The following is a 12,625-nucleotide window of genomic DNA, read 5'->3' on the forward strand; positions in this document are numbered from 1 at the left end:
GTTTGCAGTTTCTCACAGATTGACATTTCTAAAACAAATTAACTATGGCTAATGTATTAAAGGTTTATATACCAGTCAAAAGTTTGGACACACCTACTCATTCAAGGGTTTTTCTTTATTTGTACTATTTTTTTATATTGCAGAATAATAGTAAATATATCAAGGGCACTGCGTTCATCCACCTCTGGCCTGCTCGCCTCCCTACCACTGAGGAAGTACAGTTCCCGCTCAGCCCAGTCAAAACTGTTCGCTGCTCTGGCCCCCCAATGGTGGAACAAACTCCCTCACGATGCCAGGACAGCGGAGACAATCACCACCTTCCGGAGACACCTGAAACCCCACCTCTTCAAGGAATACCTAGGATAGGATAAGTAATCCTTCTCACCCCCCCTAAATGATTTAGATGCACTATTGTAAAGTGGCTGTTCCACTGGATGTCAGAAGGTGAATTCACCAATTTGTAAGTCGCTCTGGATAAGAGCGTCTGCTAAATGACTTAAATGTAAATGTAAATATCAAAACTATGAAATAACACATACGGAATCATGTAGTAACCAAAAAAGTATTATATCAAAAATACACTGCTCAAAAAAATAAAGGGAACACTAAAATAACACATCCTAGATCTGAATGAATGAAATATTCTTATTAAATACTTTTTTCTTTACATAGTTGAATGTGCTGACAACAAAATCACACAAAAATTATCAATGGAAATTATATTGATCAACCCATGGTGGTATGGATTTGGAGTCACACTCAAAATTAAAGTGGAAAACCACACTACAGGCTGATCCAACTTTGATGTAATGTCCTTAAAACAAGTCAAAATTAGGCTCAGTAGTGTGTGTGGCCTCCACGTGCCTGTATGACTTCCCTACAACGCCTGGGCATGCTCCTGATGAGGTGGCGGATGGTCTCCTGAGGGATCTCCTCCCAGACCTTGACTAAAGCATCCGCCAAATCCTGGACAGTCTGTGGTGCAACGTGGCTTTGGTGGATGGTGCGAGAAATTACGTCCCAGATGTGCTCAATTGGATTCAGGTCTGGGGAACGGGCGGGCCAGTCCATAGCATCAATGCCTTCCTCTTGCAGGAACTGCTGACACACTCCAGCCACATGAGGTCTAGCATTGTCTTGCATTAGGAGGAACACAGGGCCAACCGCACCAGCATATGGTCTCACAAGGGGTCTACCTAATGGCAGTCAGGCTACCTCTGGCGAGCACATGGAGGGCTGTGCGGCCCCCCAAAGAAATGCCACCCCACACCATGACTGACCTACCGCCAAAGGTAGCATGCTGGAGGATGTTGCAGGCAGCAGAACGTTCTCCACGGCGTCTCCAGACTCTGTCACGTCTGTCACGTGCTCAGTGTGAACCTGCTTTCATCTGTGAAGAGCACAGGGCGCCAGTGGCGAATTTGCCAATCTTGGTGTTCTCTGGCAAATGCCAAACGTCCTGCACGGTGTTGGGCTGTAAGCACAACCCCAACCTGTGGATGTCGGGCCCTCATACCACCCTCATGGAGTCTGTTTCTGACCGTTTGAGCAGACACATGCACATTTGTGGCCTGCTGGAGGTCATTTTGCAGGGCTCTGGCATTGCTCCTCCTTGCACAAAGTCGGAGGTAGCGGTCCTGCTGCTGGGTTGTTGCCCTCCTACGGCCTCCTCCACGTTTCCTGATTTACTGGCCTGTCTCCTGGTAGTGCCTCCATGCTCTGAACACTACGCTGACAGACACAGCAAACCTTCTTGCCACAGCTCGCATTGATGTGCCATCCTGGATGAGCTACCTGAGCCACTTGTGTGGGTTGTAGACTCCGTCTCATGCTCTCACCACAAGAGTGAAAGCACCGCCAGCATTCAAAAGTGACCAAAACATCAGCCAGGAAGCATAGGAACTGAGAAGTGGTCTGTGGTCACCACCTGCAGAATTACATCTTTGTTGGGGGTGTCTTGCTAATTGCCTATAATTTCCACCTGTTGTCTATTCCATTTGCACAACAGCATGTGAAATGTATTGTCAATCAGTGTTGCTTCCTAAGTGGACAGTTTGATTTAACAGAAGTGTGATTGACTTGGAGTTACATTGTGTTTTTTAAGTGTTCCCTTTATTTTTTTGAGCAGTGTATATTTTAGATTTAGATTCTTCAAAGTAGCCACCCTTTGCCTTGATGACAGCTTTGCACACTCTTGCCATTATCTCAACCAGCTTTATGAGGTAATCACCTGGAATGCATTTCAATTAACAGGTGTGCCTTGTTAAAAGTTCATTTGTGGAATTTCGTTCCTTCTTTAATGCATTTGAGACAATCAGTTGTGTTGTAAAAAGGTAGGGGTGGTATACAGAAGATAGCCCTATTTGGTAAAAGACCAAGTCCATATTATGGCAAGAACAGCTCAAATAAGCAACAAGAAATGACAGTCCATCATTACTTTAAGATATGAAGGTCAGTCAATCTGGAAAATGTCAAGAACTTGAAAGTTTCTTCGAGTGCAGTTGCAAAAACCAAGTGCTATGATGAAACTGGCTCTCATGAAGACCGCCACAGAAAAGTAATACCCAGTTAGCTCTGCTGCAGCGGATACATTAATTAGAGTTACCAGCCTCAGATTGAAGATCAAATAAATGCTTCACAGAGTTCAAGTAACAGACACATCTCAACATCAACTGTTCAGAGGAAACTATGTGAATCAGGCCTTCATAGTCAAATTGCTGTAAAGAAATCAATACTGAAGGACACCAAAAATACAAAGAGACAAGCTTGGGTCAAGAAACACGAGCAATGGGCATTAGACTGGTTGAAATCTGTCCTTTGGTCTGGAGTCCAAATTTCTGATTTTTGGTTCCAACCACTGTGTCTTTGTGAGACGCAAAGTAGTTGAACGGATGATCTCTGTATGTGTGGTTCCCACCATGAAGCATGGAGGAGGAGGTGTGATGGTGTGGGGGTGCTTTGCTGGTTACACTGTTGGTGATTTATTTAGAATTCAAGGCACACTTAATCATGATGGCTACCACAAGCATTCTGCAGCAATACGCCATCCCATCTGGTTTGCGCTTAGTGGTACTCTCATTTGTTTTTCAATAATAAAATGACCCAACACACCTCCAGGCTGTGTAAGGGCTATTTGACCAAGAAGGAGAGTGATGGAGTGCTGCATCAGATGACCTGGTCTCCACAATCACCTGACCTCAACCCAATTTAGATGGTTTGTGATGAATTGGACCGGAGAGTGATGGAAAAGCAGCCAACAAGTGCTCAGCATATGTGGGAACTCCTTCAAGACTGTTGGAAAAGCATTCCAGGTGAAGCTCATTGAGAGAATGCCAAGAGTGTGCAAAGCTGTCATCAAGGCAAAGCGTGGCTACTTTGAAAAATCTCAAATCTATTTTGATATGTTTAACACTATTTTGGTTACTATATGGTTCCATATGTGTTATTTCAAAGTTTTGTAGTCTTCACTTTTATTCTACAATGTAGAGTGGGCGGCAGTGTAGCCTAGTGGTTAGAGCGTTGGACTAGTAACCAGAAGGTTGCGAGTTCAAACCCCCGAGCTGATAAGGTACAAATCTGTCGTTCTGCCCCTGAACAGGCAGTTAACCCATTGTTCCCAGGCCGTCATTGAAAATAAGAATGTGTTCTTAACTGACTTGCCTGGTTAAATAAAGGTAAAAAAACAAAAAAACAATGAGTAGGCGTATCCAAACTTTTGACTGGTACTGTATAAACCTCACCATAGAACAAATAAAATAAAATCTAATTGTATTTGCCTCATGCGCCGAGTACAAATGCTCACTTACAAGCCCTTGTTAACCAACAATTCAGTTTTAAGAAAATAGAGTCAAGAAATGATTTACTACATAAACTAAGGGGAGAGACTGGGGGAGGAAAGGACTCCTGTATAGTTGGAGACAGTACCAGAGGTAACGAGAGAGTTCAGTTTTTGATCCACACAGGATACAGCAAGACCCGGCGCCCAGAAGACAGTATCCCGGAGAGGGTCTCTTGGGGGAGACCTATTATTTTCTTTTGGATTATTATTTTAATAAACACCTTTAAAACTGAGCAAATCCTACTCTGTCCGTGTCTGATCTGTGTAAATATTTTGACCCAACCCCCTGGTCTGCCACAGCTTAAACTAATAACACAAATTATTTTAAAAAATTGTCTATATTGAATAAATAATTTAAACTTTCACAGTGTAGGTTGGAAAAAGTATGTGAACCCCTAGGCTAATGACTTCTCAAAAGCTAATTGGAGTCAGGAGTCAGCTTACCTGGAGTCCAATCAATGAGATGAGATTGGAGATGTTGGTTAGAACTGCCTTGCCCTATAAGAAATACTCACAAAATTTGAGCTTGCTATTCACAAGAAGCATTGCCTAATGTGAACCATGCTTTGAACAAAAGAGATCTCACAAGAATTAAGATGAAGAATTTTTGACTTGCATAAAACTGGAAAGGGTTACAAAAGTATCTCTAAAAGCCTTGATGTTCATCAGTCCATGGTAAGACAAATGGTCTATAAATGGAGAAAGTTCAGCACTGTTGCTACTCTCCCTAGGAATGGCCGTCCTGCAAAGATGACTGCAAGAGCACAGCGCAGAATGCTCAATGAGGTTAAGAAGAATCCTAGTGTCAGGTAAAAACGTACAGAAATCTCTGGAACATGCTAACAACTCTGTTGACAAGTCTACGATACGCAAAACACTAAACAATAATGGTGTTCATGGGAGGACACCACGGAAGAAGCCACCGCTGTCCAAAAAAAACATTGCTGCACGTCTGAAGTTTGCAAAAGTGCACCAGGATGTTCCACAGCGCTACTGGCAAAATATTCTGTCGACAGATGAAACTACAGTTGAGTTGTTTAGAAGGAACACTCAACACTGTGGGGAGAAAAAAGGCACAGCGCACCAACATCAAAACCTCATCCCAACTGTAAAGTATGGTAGAGGGAGCATCATGGTTTGGGGCTGCCTCATTGCCTGGAAGGTTGCTATCATCGACTGAAAAATGAATTCCCAAGTTTATCAAGACATTTTGCATGACAATGTTAGGCTATCTGTCTGCAAATTGAAGCTCAATAGAAGTTGGGTGATGTAACAGGACAAGGACCCAAAACACAGAAGTAAATCAACAACGCAATGGCTTCAACAGAAGAAAATACACCTTCTGGAGTGGCCCAGTCAGAGTCCTGACCTCAACCCGATTGAGATGCTGTGGCATGACCTCAAGAGAGCAGTTCACACCGGACATCTCAAGAATATTGCTGAACTGAAACAGTTTTGTAAAGAGGAATGGTCCAAAATTCCTCCTGACTGTTGTGCAGGTCTGATCCGCAACTACAGAAAACGTTTGGTTGAGGATATTGCTGCCAAAGGAGGGTCAACCAGTTATTAAATCCAAGGGTTCACATACTTTTCCCACCCTGCACTGTGAATGTTTACACGGTGTGTTCAATAAAGACTTGAACACATGTAATTGTTTGTGTGTTATTAGTTTAAGCAGACTGTGTTTATCTATAGTTGTGACCTAGATCAGATATAATTGTATGACCAATTTATGCAGAAATACAGGTAATTGCAAAGGGTTCACATACTTTTTCTTGCCACTGTAGGTGTTCTTTTTGTCCAGTTGGGAAAGGGTAGTGTGGAGTGCGATTGAGATTGCGTCATCTTTGGATCTGATCTGGTATTGGGGATACAGTGTACCTGTATCCCCAATACCCTCCTGTACCCACCTATATATCAGGTATTGGGGACATGCATTGGCTACAGTCAACTGGAAATTAAGTAGGCATATATTTGATCTCACATGAACAAATATCAGGTTAGATACTATAGAACCATATTACACATTTGAACAAAAGTTAAATAAAGTAGTAGGTCAACATGATATGAGACAACAAATGTGGCAATAGGGAGGACCTGGGACCAGTGAGCTACGATTTTGTTTAATTATATGGATTTTCGTTGGAGGGGGTGGAGTGCTGCAGTGTTCTCTATATTGTGAGCAGTTCAATGCACTATTCTCAGAGCCAGGTAGAATATAGACAAAATAGGGCATGGTGGACCTGGGCGGACCGGCCCCTGGTCATTTCAGTTATCCAGACTCTGGCATTTAAATAGGTTTTCTGTTCTTTCACTATCAGCAGACCAAGACACACGTTATTTTCTCTGAACATATAGGTTTAACACAGGATTGTTTACAAGTTTGCCAGTTTGCGTTCTAGACAAGCGCTAGAGGGAGCTGTCGCTAATGACACCGGGTCAACCAGGATGCAACGCATTTGATGACGTACTGTTACGTATTCATTAGCGTTTCCAACATGACTCAAAATGGCGGTGCACTTCTCCACTAAACGGCTATTCAGGGACTGAACGAAAACAACAAAATCACACTAAGTCTTTGTGAGACATCTGTTAAGGTTTGCTTTTCAACGAATAGTATCTAACATTACATTTGTATGGTCAATTCTTTCAGCATGCTAATCAGGAGGGGTTCCGGTGACTAAGTTATGCTACTAACGTTAGCCGTCTTCTCGCTATGTTAGCTAGTAAACCTAAACCCCCGCCAGGCTAACGAGACTAGCGACTCTACGTGGAACAAAATAGCCGGCTGTTAATGTTGTTTTGTATGTCTTGCTTGCTAGTTATTGCCTAAAACAAGTTATGATAGTACTACGTTACTAGCTATAATCAAATTATTAGTGGCACGATATCAAACTAACCTACTATTTAAGTTACCTTTTAACTAGGTAAGTTAGCTAGTTAAGTTCCATAACTTGATTTAGAACTGTTGCCAGCTGTTCGCTAGCTAGTTAGCAACAACACTCCCTAAAAGCGACCCGCATTGGCTGCTTTGTTAATGTTTATGCAGCAATGACCTAATATTACTAATGGAAAGATGAGATAAAGGTTGAAGTCCAGTCGACTGGCGGAAGGTTTGCTGCATTGTCTCATTCACTGCTGAGTGAACGGAGAGAAATGGCTGGATACGTTTTTTCATCTTGAAGTCAGTTATCAGATGTTTAGCTAGTTAGCGTAATGCTTTGTTCAGCAGACCCTGCCCACATAGGTAGGTGTCCAGTCAACCTACTGTGGGGGGAGTAGTTTAAATGACTGGAAGACAGCGTATGAGGTCCAGCGCTAGGGAGGAAAACACATTTGAACTTGAACCATCATGCTTCCATTGTACATGTAACGTTAATGCGATTAACAGTGGCATCTAGATAAGCTTCTTTGACCTCTGTTAAAGTGTCTTAGTGGTTGCTAATTATAAATGGGCTAAATGGATGTTTGGTTGTTGAACATGGGCATTCCCCGCTGCCCAATGTTTGTCTCTTATTATGGTAGTGGTTTGATTGTGTAACAGGTTTCAGCCATTTTGGACCATAGAGAATAATTCCACGATGACAAGCTTCAGGCCTTGGTTGTAATTGTGGCACACACCACACGCACCTGCATGGGGAGGATGGAGAGTGATTGCAGGATCCCCATGTCGTGCTTGAGGCCCAGAATCCTGGCCTTGCATGCACTCTTCTGGGTTTTGGTGTCTCTCAGGTGAGTGCTGGTGTCATCCTTCTTGCTGATAAGCCTTTATGCTTGACATTGCTTCAGAGCTTAACCCTCATTACTGTCTCTTTCAGAGTGTTTGGTGCAGCTCTGCTGAGTGAGGAGAAGACCGCAGGTTCTATACTTTTTTATTAGTATTTGATAAGATGAGTTGGAGAACATGAGTACAGGATTGATGTGGTGCTGCATACATAAATGCCAGTGACTGCTCATACATAGTTTGTATAGCAAGTTAGTAACACAGCTCACAGAGAAGCACATGTTTGTGTGTGGGGCTGATAGAAGCTCCAGTTCACTCGTGTCAGGGGTATAAACAAAAGTGTGTCACAGGTCATGTCATTCAGCATAATTTCTGTCAAAACTATTCCCAGTCCTTTTCAGACACTGATTCAAGGCATTGTGTTTTGCCTGTGTTTTAGTGGCCAGGCCGGTAACCACCCCCTGTTGGCAGATGGAGGAGTTTGTGGTTGCAGTGGAATGCTCCCGGTGCAACACTCTCCAGTCGGTGAGATCTCTCTCTTTGTCATCTCCCTCCCCACACTTCTCCTTACATTTCCTTTCTTCTGCCAATAGTTATCTGGTTAATAGACAGTTTATTATTGGGAGATGTGAATATCTCTCTAAACATGAATGCAGTATATTCAATGTATGTTATTAATGTAGTCGTGTTTTATGCTACCTCACCGTCCGTGGTTGCTTATGACAGTGGACTTCAAGCTGCAACAAGCCCTTTTAACTGTAAGCTATAGAGAATACTGGGATACTCTTATCTGATTTTAAAGTAGGCAGGTTTAAGCTAGCCCAGTGAAAGAGAAAAACAGTCAGTTATTATAACCTGGTTTAGGACACTTCCAAGCTAAACAAACTCTCTCCCCAACTTTTCTGTTGGGCTTGTATATCTAGTGTAAACCCATCAAATTCCCTTGCACCTTCCACCAACATGTTACTGTTGTTTTCTGTGTCTGATACATAATTTTCGACAGTTTGTAGACTAGACGCCCTTAACCATCCTGTCCTCCCTCTAGAAGTCGTGGGCAGCATGTATTCAGACGGGATACGTGGAGACGATCAACTGCACCAAGTCTAATAAAGATGAGTACAAGAGGTGAATCCCTACAACTTCTATTGCCATTTCGTTGTGTACTTGTGATGCCGAGCTGTCTCTTGATTTCACAGGTTGAACCTAGATCTTGTGTGAATTGGATGTCATTTACCAGACTTTGGATAACTTATCTTAAGAAAACACTATGAAGCGCTTTTTCATAACAGATTACAGGAGACAAACTCATGATAGACTACTGCACAGATGGATTTTTAAGGTTGAATAAAGATTTTTGTGATTTGCTTTTACACATGATGATAACTATTCTGTCAAGCTTTCCATCATGTATACGCTTGTTTCCCTTCTGCTCGTAGCTGCCGCTCTACCCTGATGGAGGAACACCTTTTCTGGAAGTTTGAAGGAGCCACGTTGGGCCTCACCATACTGTTTGCGCTCATAGTGGTCGCTAGGCAACGTTCGCTGGACCGGCTTGCCTCCGAGAAAGTCCGCAGGCAGATCGAGTCCATCTAGCGCAGTACACCAGAGTGAAGAGACTAGTAAAACTCACCATGGTGGCTCATCTCAACATTTCAAACTGTTAAGAATGTCCACAGCCGCTCCATTTCAACAGCATGGGGGTCTGGAGAACGTAATGTTCAATGGGCCAGACTTACTAGAAAACGGTTTCACTTTTTTGGGGGGGGTTCTTGAAGAAATTAGGCCTGACAGTAACAAGCTTATAAAATCAAGATTGACAGTGAAACTCCAGCTCTAATTTTAACCCGCCAAAGCACAAATGGTGAACAGTGTCTGGCGTTTTGTCAATGGAATGAATGGCTCTTCTGAGCAGGCAACTTGCAGTACTTTGATCTGGACAGAGTGATGAATTATCTGACAAATGCCAGAGATGTATCTGGCACATGTTTCTGTTCTCTGAGAGAACTAATCTCATCTAGTGTCAAATGCCCTGTCTGACTTGGAAACATGGCCTAATAACTAGGTCTGTGACTCAAGTGGATCTAGAATCTGTCTTATAGGGGGATGAGTGTTGCAGTGTTACTGTGTACTGTTGTATGAGTTTCATGCTGCAGTGCTGTTTTTCACCTCCATGGGATTCATATTTCCAAGATTCAGTATTGGTGTTCTGCCAAAAGTCTATAATCACTAGATTTGTGAAAGGTGAAATCTTGTGTGTTTGGAGATTCCAGGCATGGTCCTAACCACAAACACTGACATTTGACTACTTTTTCATAAGAGTATAGCGTTATCCAATACACACAAACACACTGCACATATTTCTTTCTGTTTTCATTCATTTAAAAACTTAGTTGCATTTCCGCTGATGGAGATTCACTTTTTTCGACTCCCCTAGTAGGCTCCTAGTAACATTGGTCTCTGAGCTCAGTGATTGCCAGTATTTTCATGATTTTATCATGGTTTTACATTTGAACTGTAAATAATGTATTTTTAGGAATTATGTGACATGTGTTTTCCAGCCTCAGCAGCTCACGGAGAGTTGAGAATTCTGCAAGAATAAATGGAAAATCGGACAACAGTTAATCTGTGTTTTTGTTGTAATTAAATAGGGTAACACTTCACACCCAGCGACATGACACGGTCATAACAGTTGATATAATCTGTTTATATGGTCATAACACTGTCTTGACGCATACATTTACGCCTGTTGTGACATATTGCATGGCTGGTTATGACACGTGTCAACCCGCATTTATTCAAATGTTTTTCTTTCCCCGCCAAGAATTTCTTTTGTTTGTTTCTTAAGTCCTTTGTTTTCGTTATAATGAATTCTTTAGTCGTGTTTTTTTTCTCCATTTGAAGTAACTCGCAGGTAATACACTTTATGACACTGTCTTGAAGCATTATGACCATCCTGTGTGGCTTTACTTGGACTAAGAAAATACTTGACTAAAAGTATAAAGTAAAAGCTATACATCAGGTTCCTCATATTACGCTAATGGCCTCCCTTTTTCCCCCTTTATGGACAGACAGGCACATTTCAACACCCATTTACGAATGTAATATTTTGTGTTTCGTGAGTCCGCCAGATTAGAGGCTGTAGGTATGTGTTATATTGATAGGTGTGTGAATTGGATCATAAGTCTCCTGCCTGAGCATTCAAAATGTAATGACTACTTTTTGGTGTCAGGTCAAGTGTATGGGAGTAAAAAGTACATATTTTCTTTAGGAATGTAGTGGAGTGAAAGTAGAACTAGTAATTTACAGACCCCCCCCAAAAAAAAAACAGCTTACGTGATACTTAAGTAAAAAATACTTTTAAAGTTCTTACCACCGCTGTAAGCCAGATGGGCCTCTCACGTACATGCCCTTATGTCAATCACCAGTCCAAAACAGTGTCTTGTCCTGCTCCTGATATCTGCTCCTGCATTCATCCCAGCATCAGCAAAAGAGCATTGGGGTAGGTGCATGTCTGACAATGTGTGCGCAATTACAATGATTATTTAATATGGTAAATTTCAGAAAATGTTCTAAACATACTGTTGACGAGTAGGCTATGGTGTAATGGTATGTTTTGTGGGTTTTGAAACTTATGTAGGTGTCATAACCAGCCATAAAGTAACTACCGTGGTAGGTTTTTTTGTGGGATTGGACACTTATGTTGGTGTCATAACCAGTCATAAAGTAATGCAATATATGTCACAGCAGGACCAAAAAGGTCTCATGACAGTTTTATGACAGGCTGTAATGGCATGGTTATGATGTGTAATGATGCGTGGTAACTGTTACCTTAAATAAGCAAACTTTTCAGAGATGTAAGATACAAGTTGAACATAAAATGTGAAAAATAAGATTCCCAGAGTCAACTTGGACTTGTATTTGTGTCAAAAGACACAATTTGTGATGTACTGGGAAAGTGTTCCTTATATTTTTCTCTTGAAAATGTGCATTTATTTAGTTGTCAAAACAGTTTGATGGGAGACAAACAGCACAACAGACAAAGACAATCTAGATTGAACTCTACAGACTCCTCAGAAAGAAGTATTTACACTTTGATGCTCTTGGACAGCGGCAAATATGGCCATGTTGAGCTCCATCTTTGACCGAACAGTACTTGCCCACGTTGGAATTGCACTGAAAGAAAAGTACATGACGAAATTGATTCCATTGTTGATTTGTGTGTGCTAGATTGCACCGATGCCAAACAAGGGCACTGTGTAGTTGGTGGGGGTTTCCAATGAACCACTAGATGTCGCACTGGTACCACAATCAAACTGAAGGCAAACAAGAGTAACTTGGGGCCCTACTCAATCAAAGCTGGTAGTCCTAACTGCGTTTCGATTGGGCCCGTGGTTTATAAAATACTAAAATTAGAAAAAGGGCCAACTACTAAAAATAAGTTGTCCAACTGCATTTTTTTAAAAAAATCAGCTCAACAGAAAAGCAGATCTAGGAAGCATTAAAAAATGGTGGTTAGTTTACAGCCAATAATGTACCAGAATTGTGATTCTCCTTCTGCGTAGACGTTGACATACTCCCGGAAGGCGGTTGAACTTGTTTCTCAAAACTGAGGAAGATATTTCCCTCTGAAGCTGTCCCCTATCATGGACAGGGACACCCAACTAGAATAGAAGAGTGAAAATGACTTGGCTATATTGGGGCCGAGACCAAAGGCCTAATCATCATAGTCCATAGTACCATTAAACAATTATGTTCACTAGACGGTATTTATTCATATAATAAAGTTAGCCTTATATTAAATGACTATGTTGTTTAAATCATAGCCAGGATATCTAACCAAACTCACCTGTTTATGCTTGCGTGAGTCTCGTGTTTCCAACAACGGAACGTCCGGTAATCTTGCCTCTACTCCGACAGACAGAAAGTGCACACATAGAACACAACACATCAGCAGAAACAGCACAGTGAAATTCGTCATAGCGTGATTTCCACTAAATTGTCAGACAGTGGCACTGCTGATCTGTACGCATCATAATGAGTGGCCGAGTGATTCACTACGCGCG

General features: G+C 41.9%; 2 protein-coding genes across 3 annotated transcripts; one reads left to right on the plus strand and one right to left on the minus strand.

Annotated features, from left to right (window-relative positions):
• Positions 1-6,323: 6,323 nt before the first annotated feature.
• Positions 6,324-10,184, plus strand: LOC135549911 (protein JTB-like). Of its 2 annotated transcripts, none has more exons than XM_064980295.1 (6): positions 6,324-6,435; positions 7,383-7,570; positions 7,657-7,697; positions 8,002-8,087; positions 8,608-8,687; positions 8,999-10,184. In XM_064980295.1, the coding sequence occupies exons 2-6, from the start codon at positions 7,473-7,475 to the stop codon at positions 9,153-9,155; spliced, it is 462 nt and encodes a 153-aa protein (XP_064836367.1). In that variant the 5' UTR covers positions 6,324-6,435; positions 7,383-7,472; the 3' UTR covers positions 9,156-10,184. The 2 variants fall into 2 exon arrangements, with proteins under 2 accessions (XP_064836367.1, XP_064836368.1); XM_064980296.1 differs by having other exon boundaries at positions 8,611-8,687.
• Positions 10,185-11,537: 1,353 nt separating this feature from the next.
• On the minus strand, positions 11,538-12,625 carry si:ch211-191i18.4 (uncharacterized protein LOC799350 homolog). The gene is made up of 3 exons (XM_064979140.1): positions 12,409-12,625; positions 12,098-12,223; positions 11,538-11,735 (listed from the first exon to the last, which is right to left on the minus strand). Exons 1-3 carry the CDS (start codon positions 12,538-12,540, stop codon positions 11,622-11,624), a joined length of 372 nt encoding a protein of 123 aa, XP_064835212.1. The 5' UTR covers positions 12,541-12,625; the 3' UTR covers positions 11,538-11,621.

This window comes from Oncorhynchus masou, chromosome 12 (genome assembly GCF_036934945.1).
Source record: "Oncorhynchus masou masou isolate Uvic2021 chromosome 12, UVic_Omas_1.1, whole genome shotgun sequence".
Lineage (NCBI taxonomy): Eukaryota > Metazoa > Chordata > Actinopteri > Salmoniformes > Salmonidae > Oncorhynchus > Oncorhynchus masou.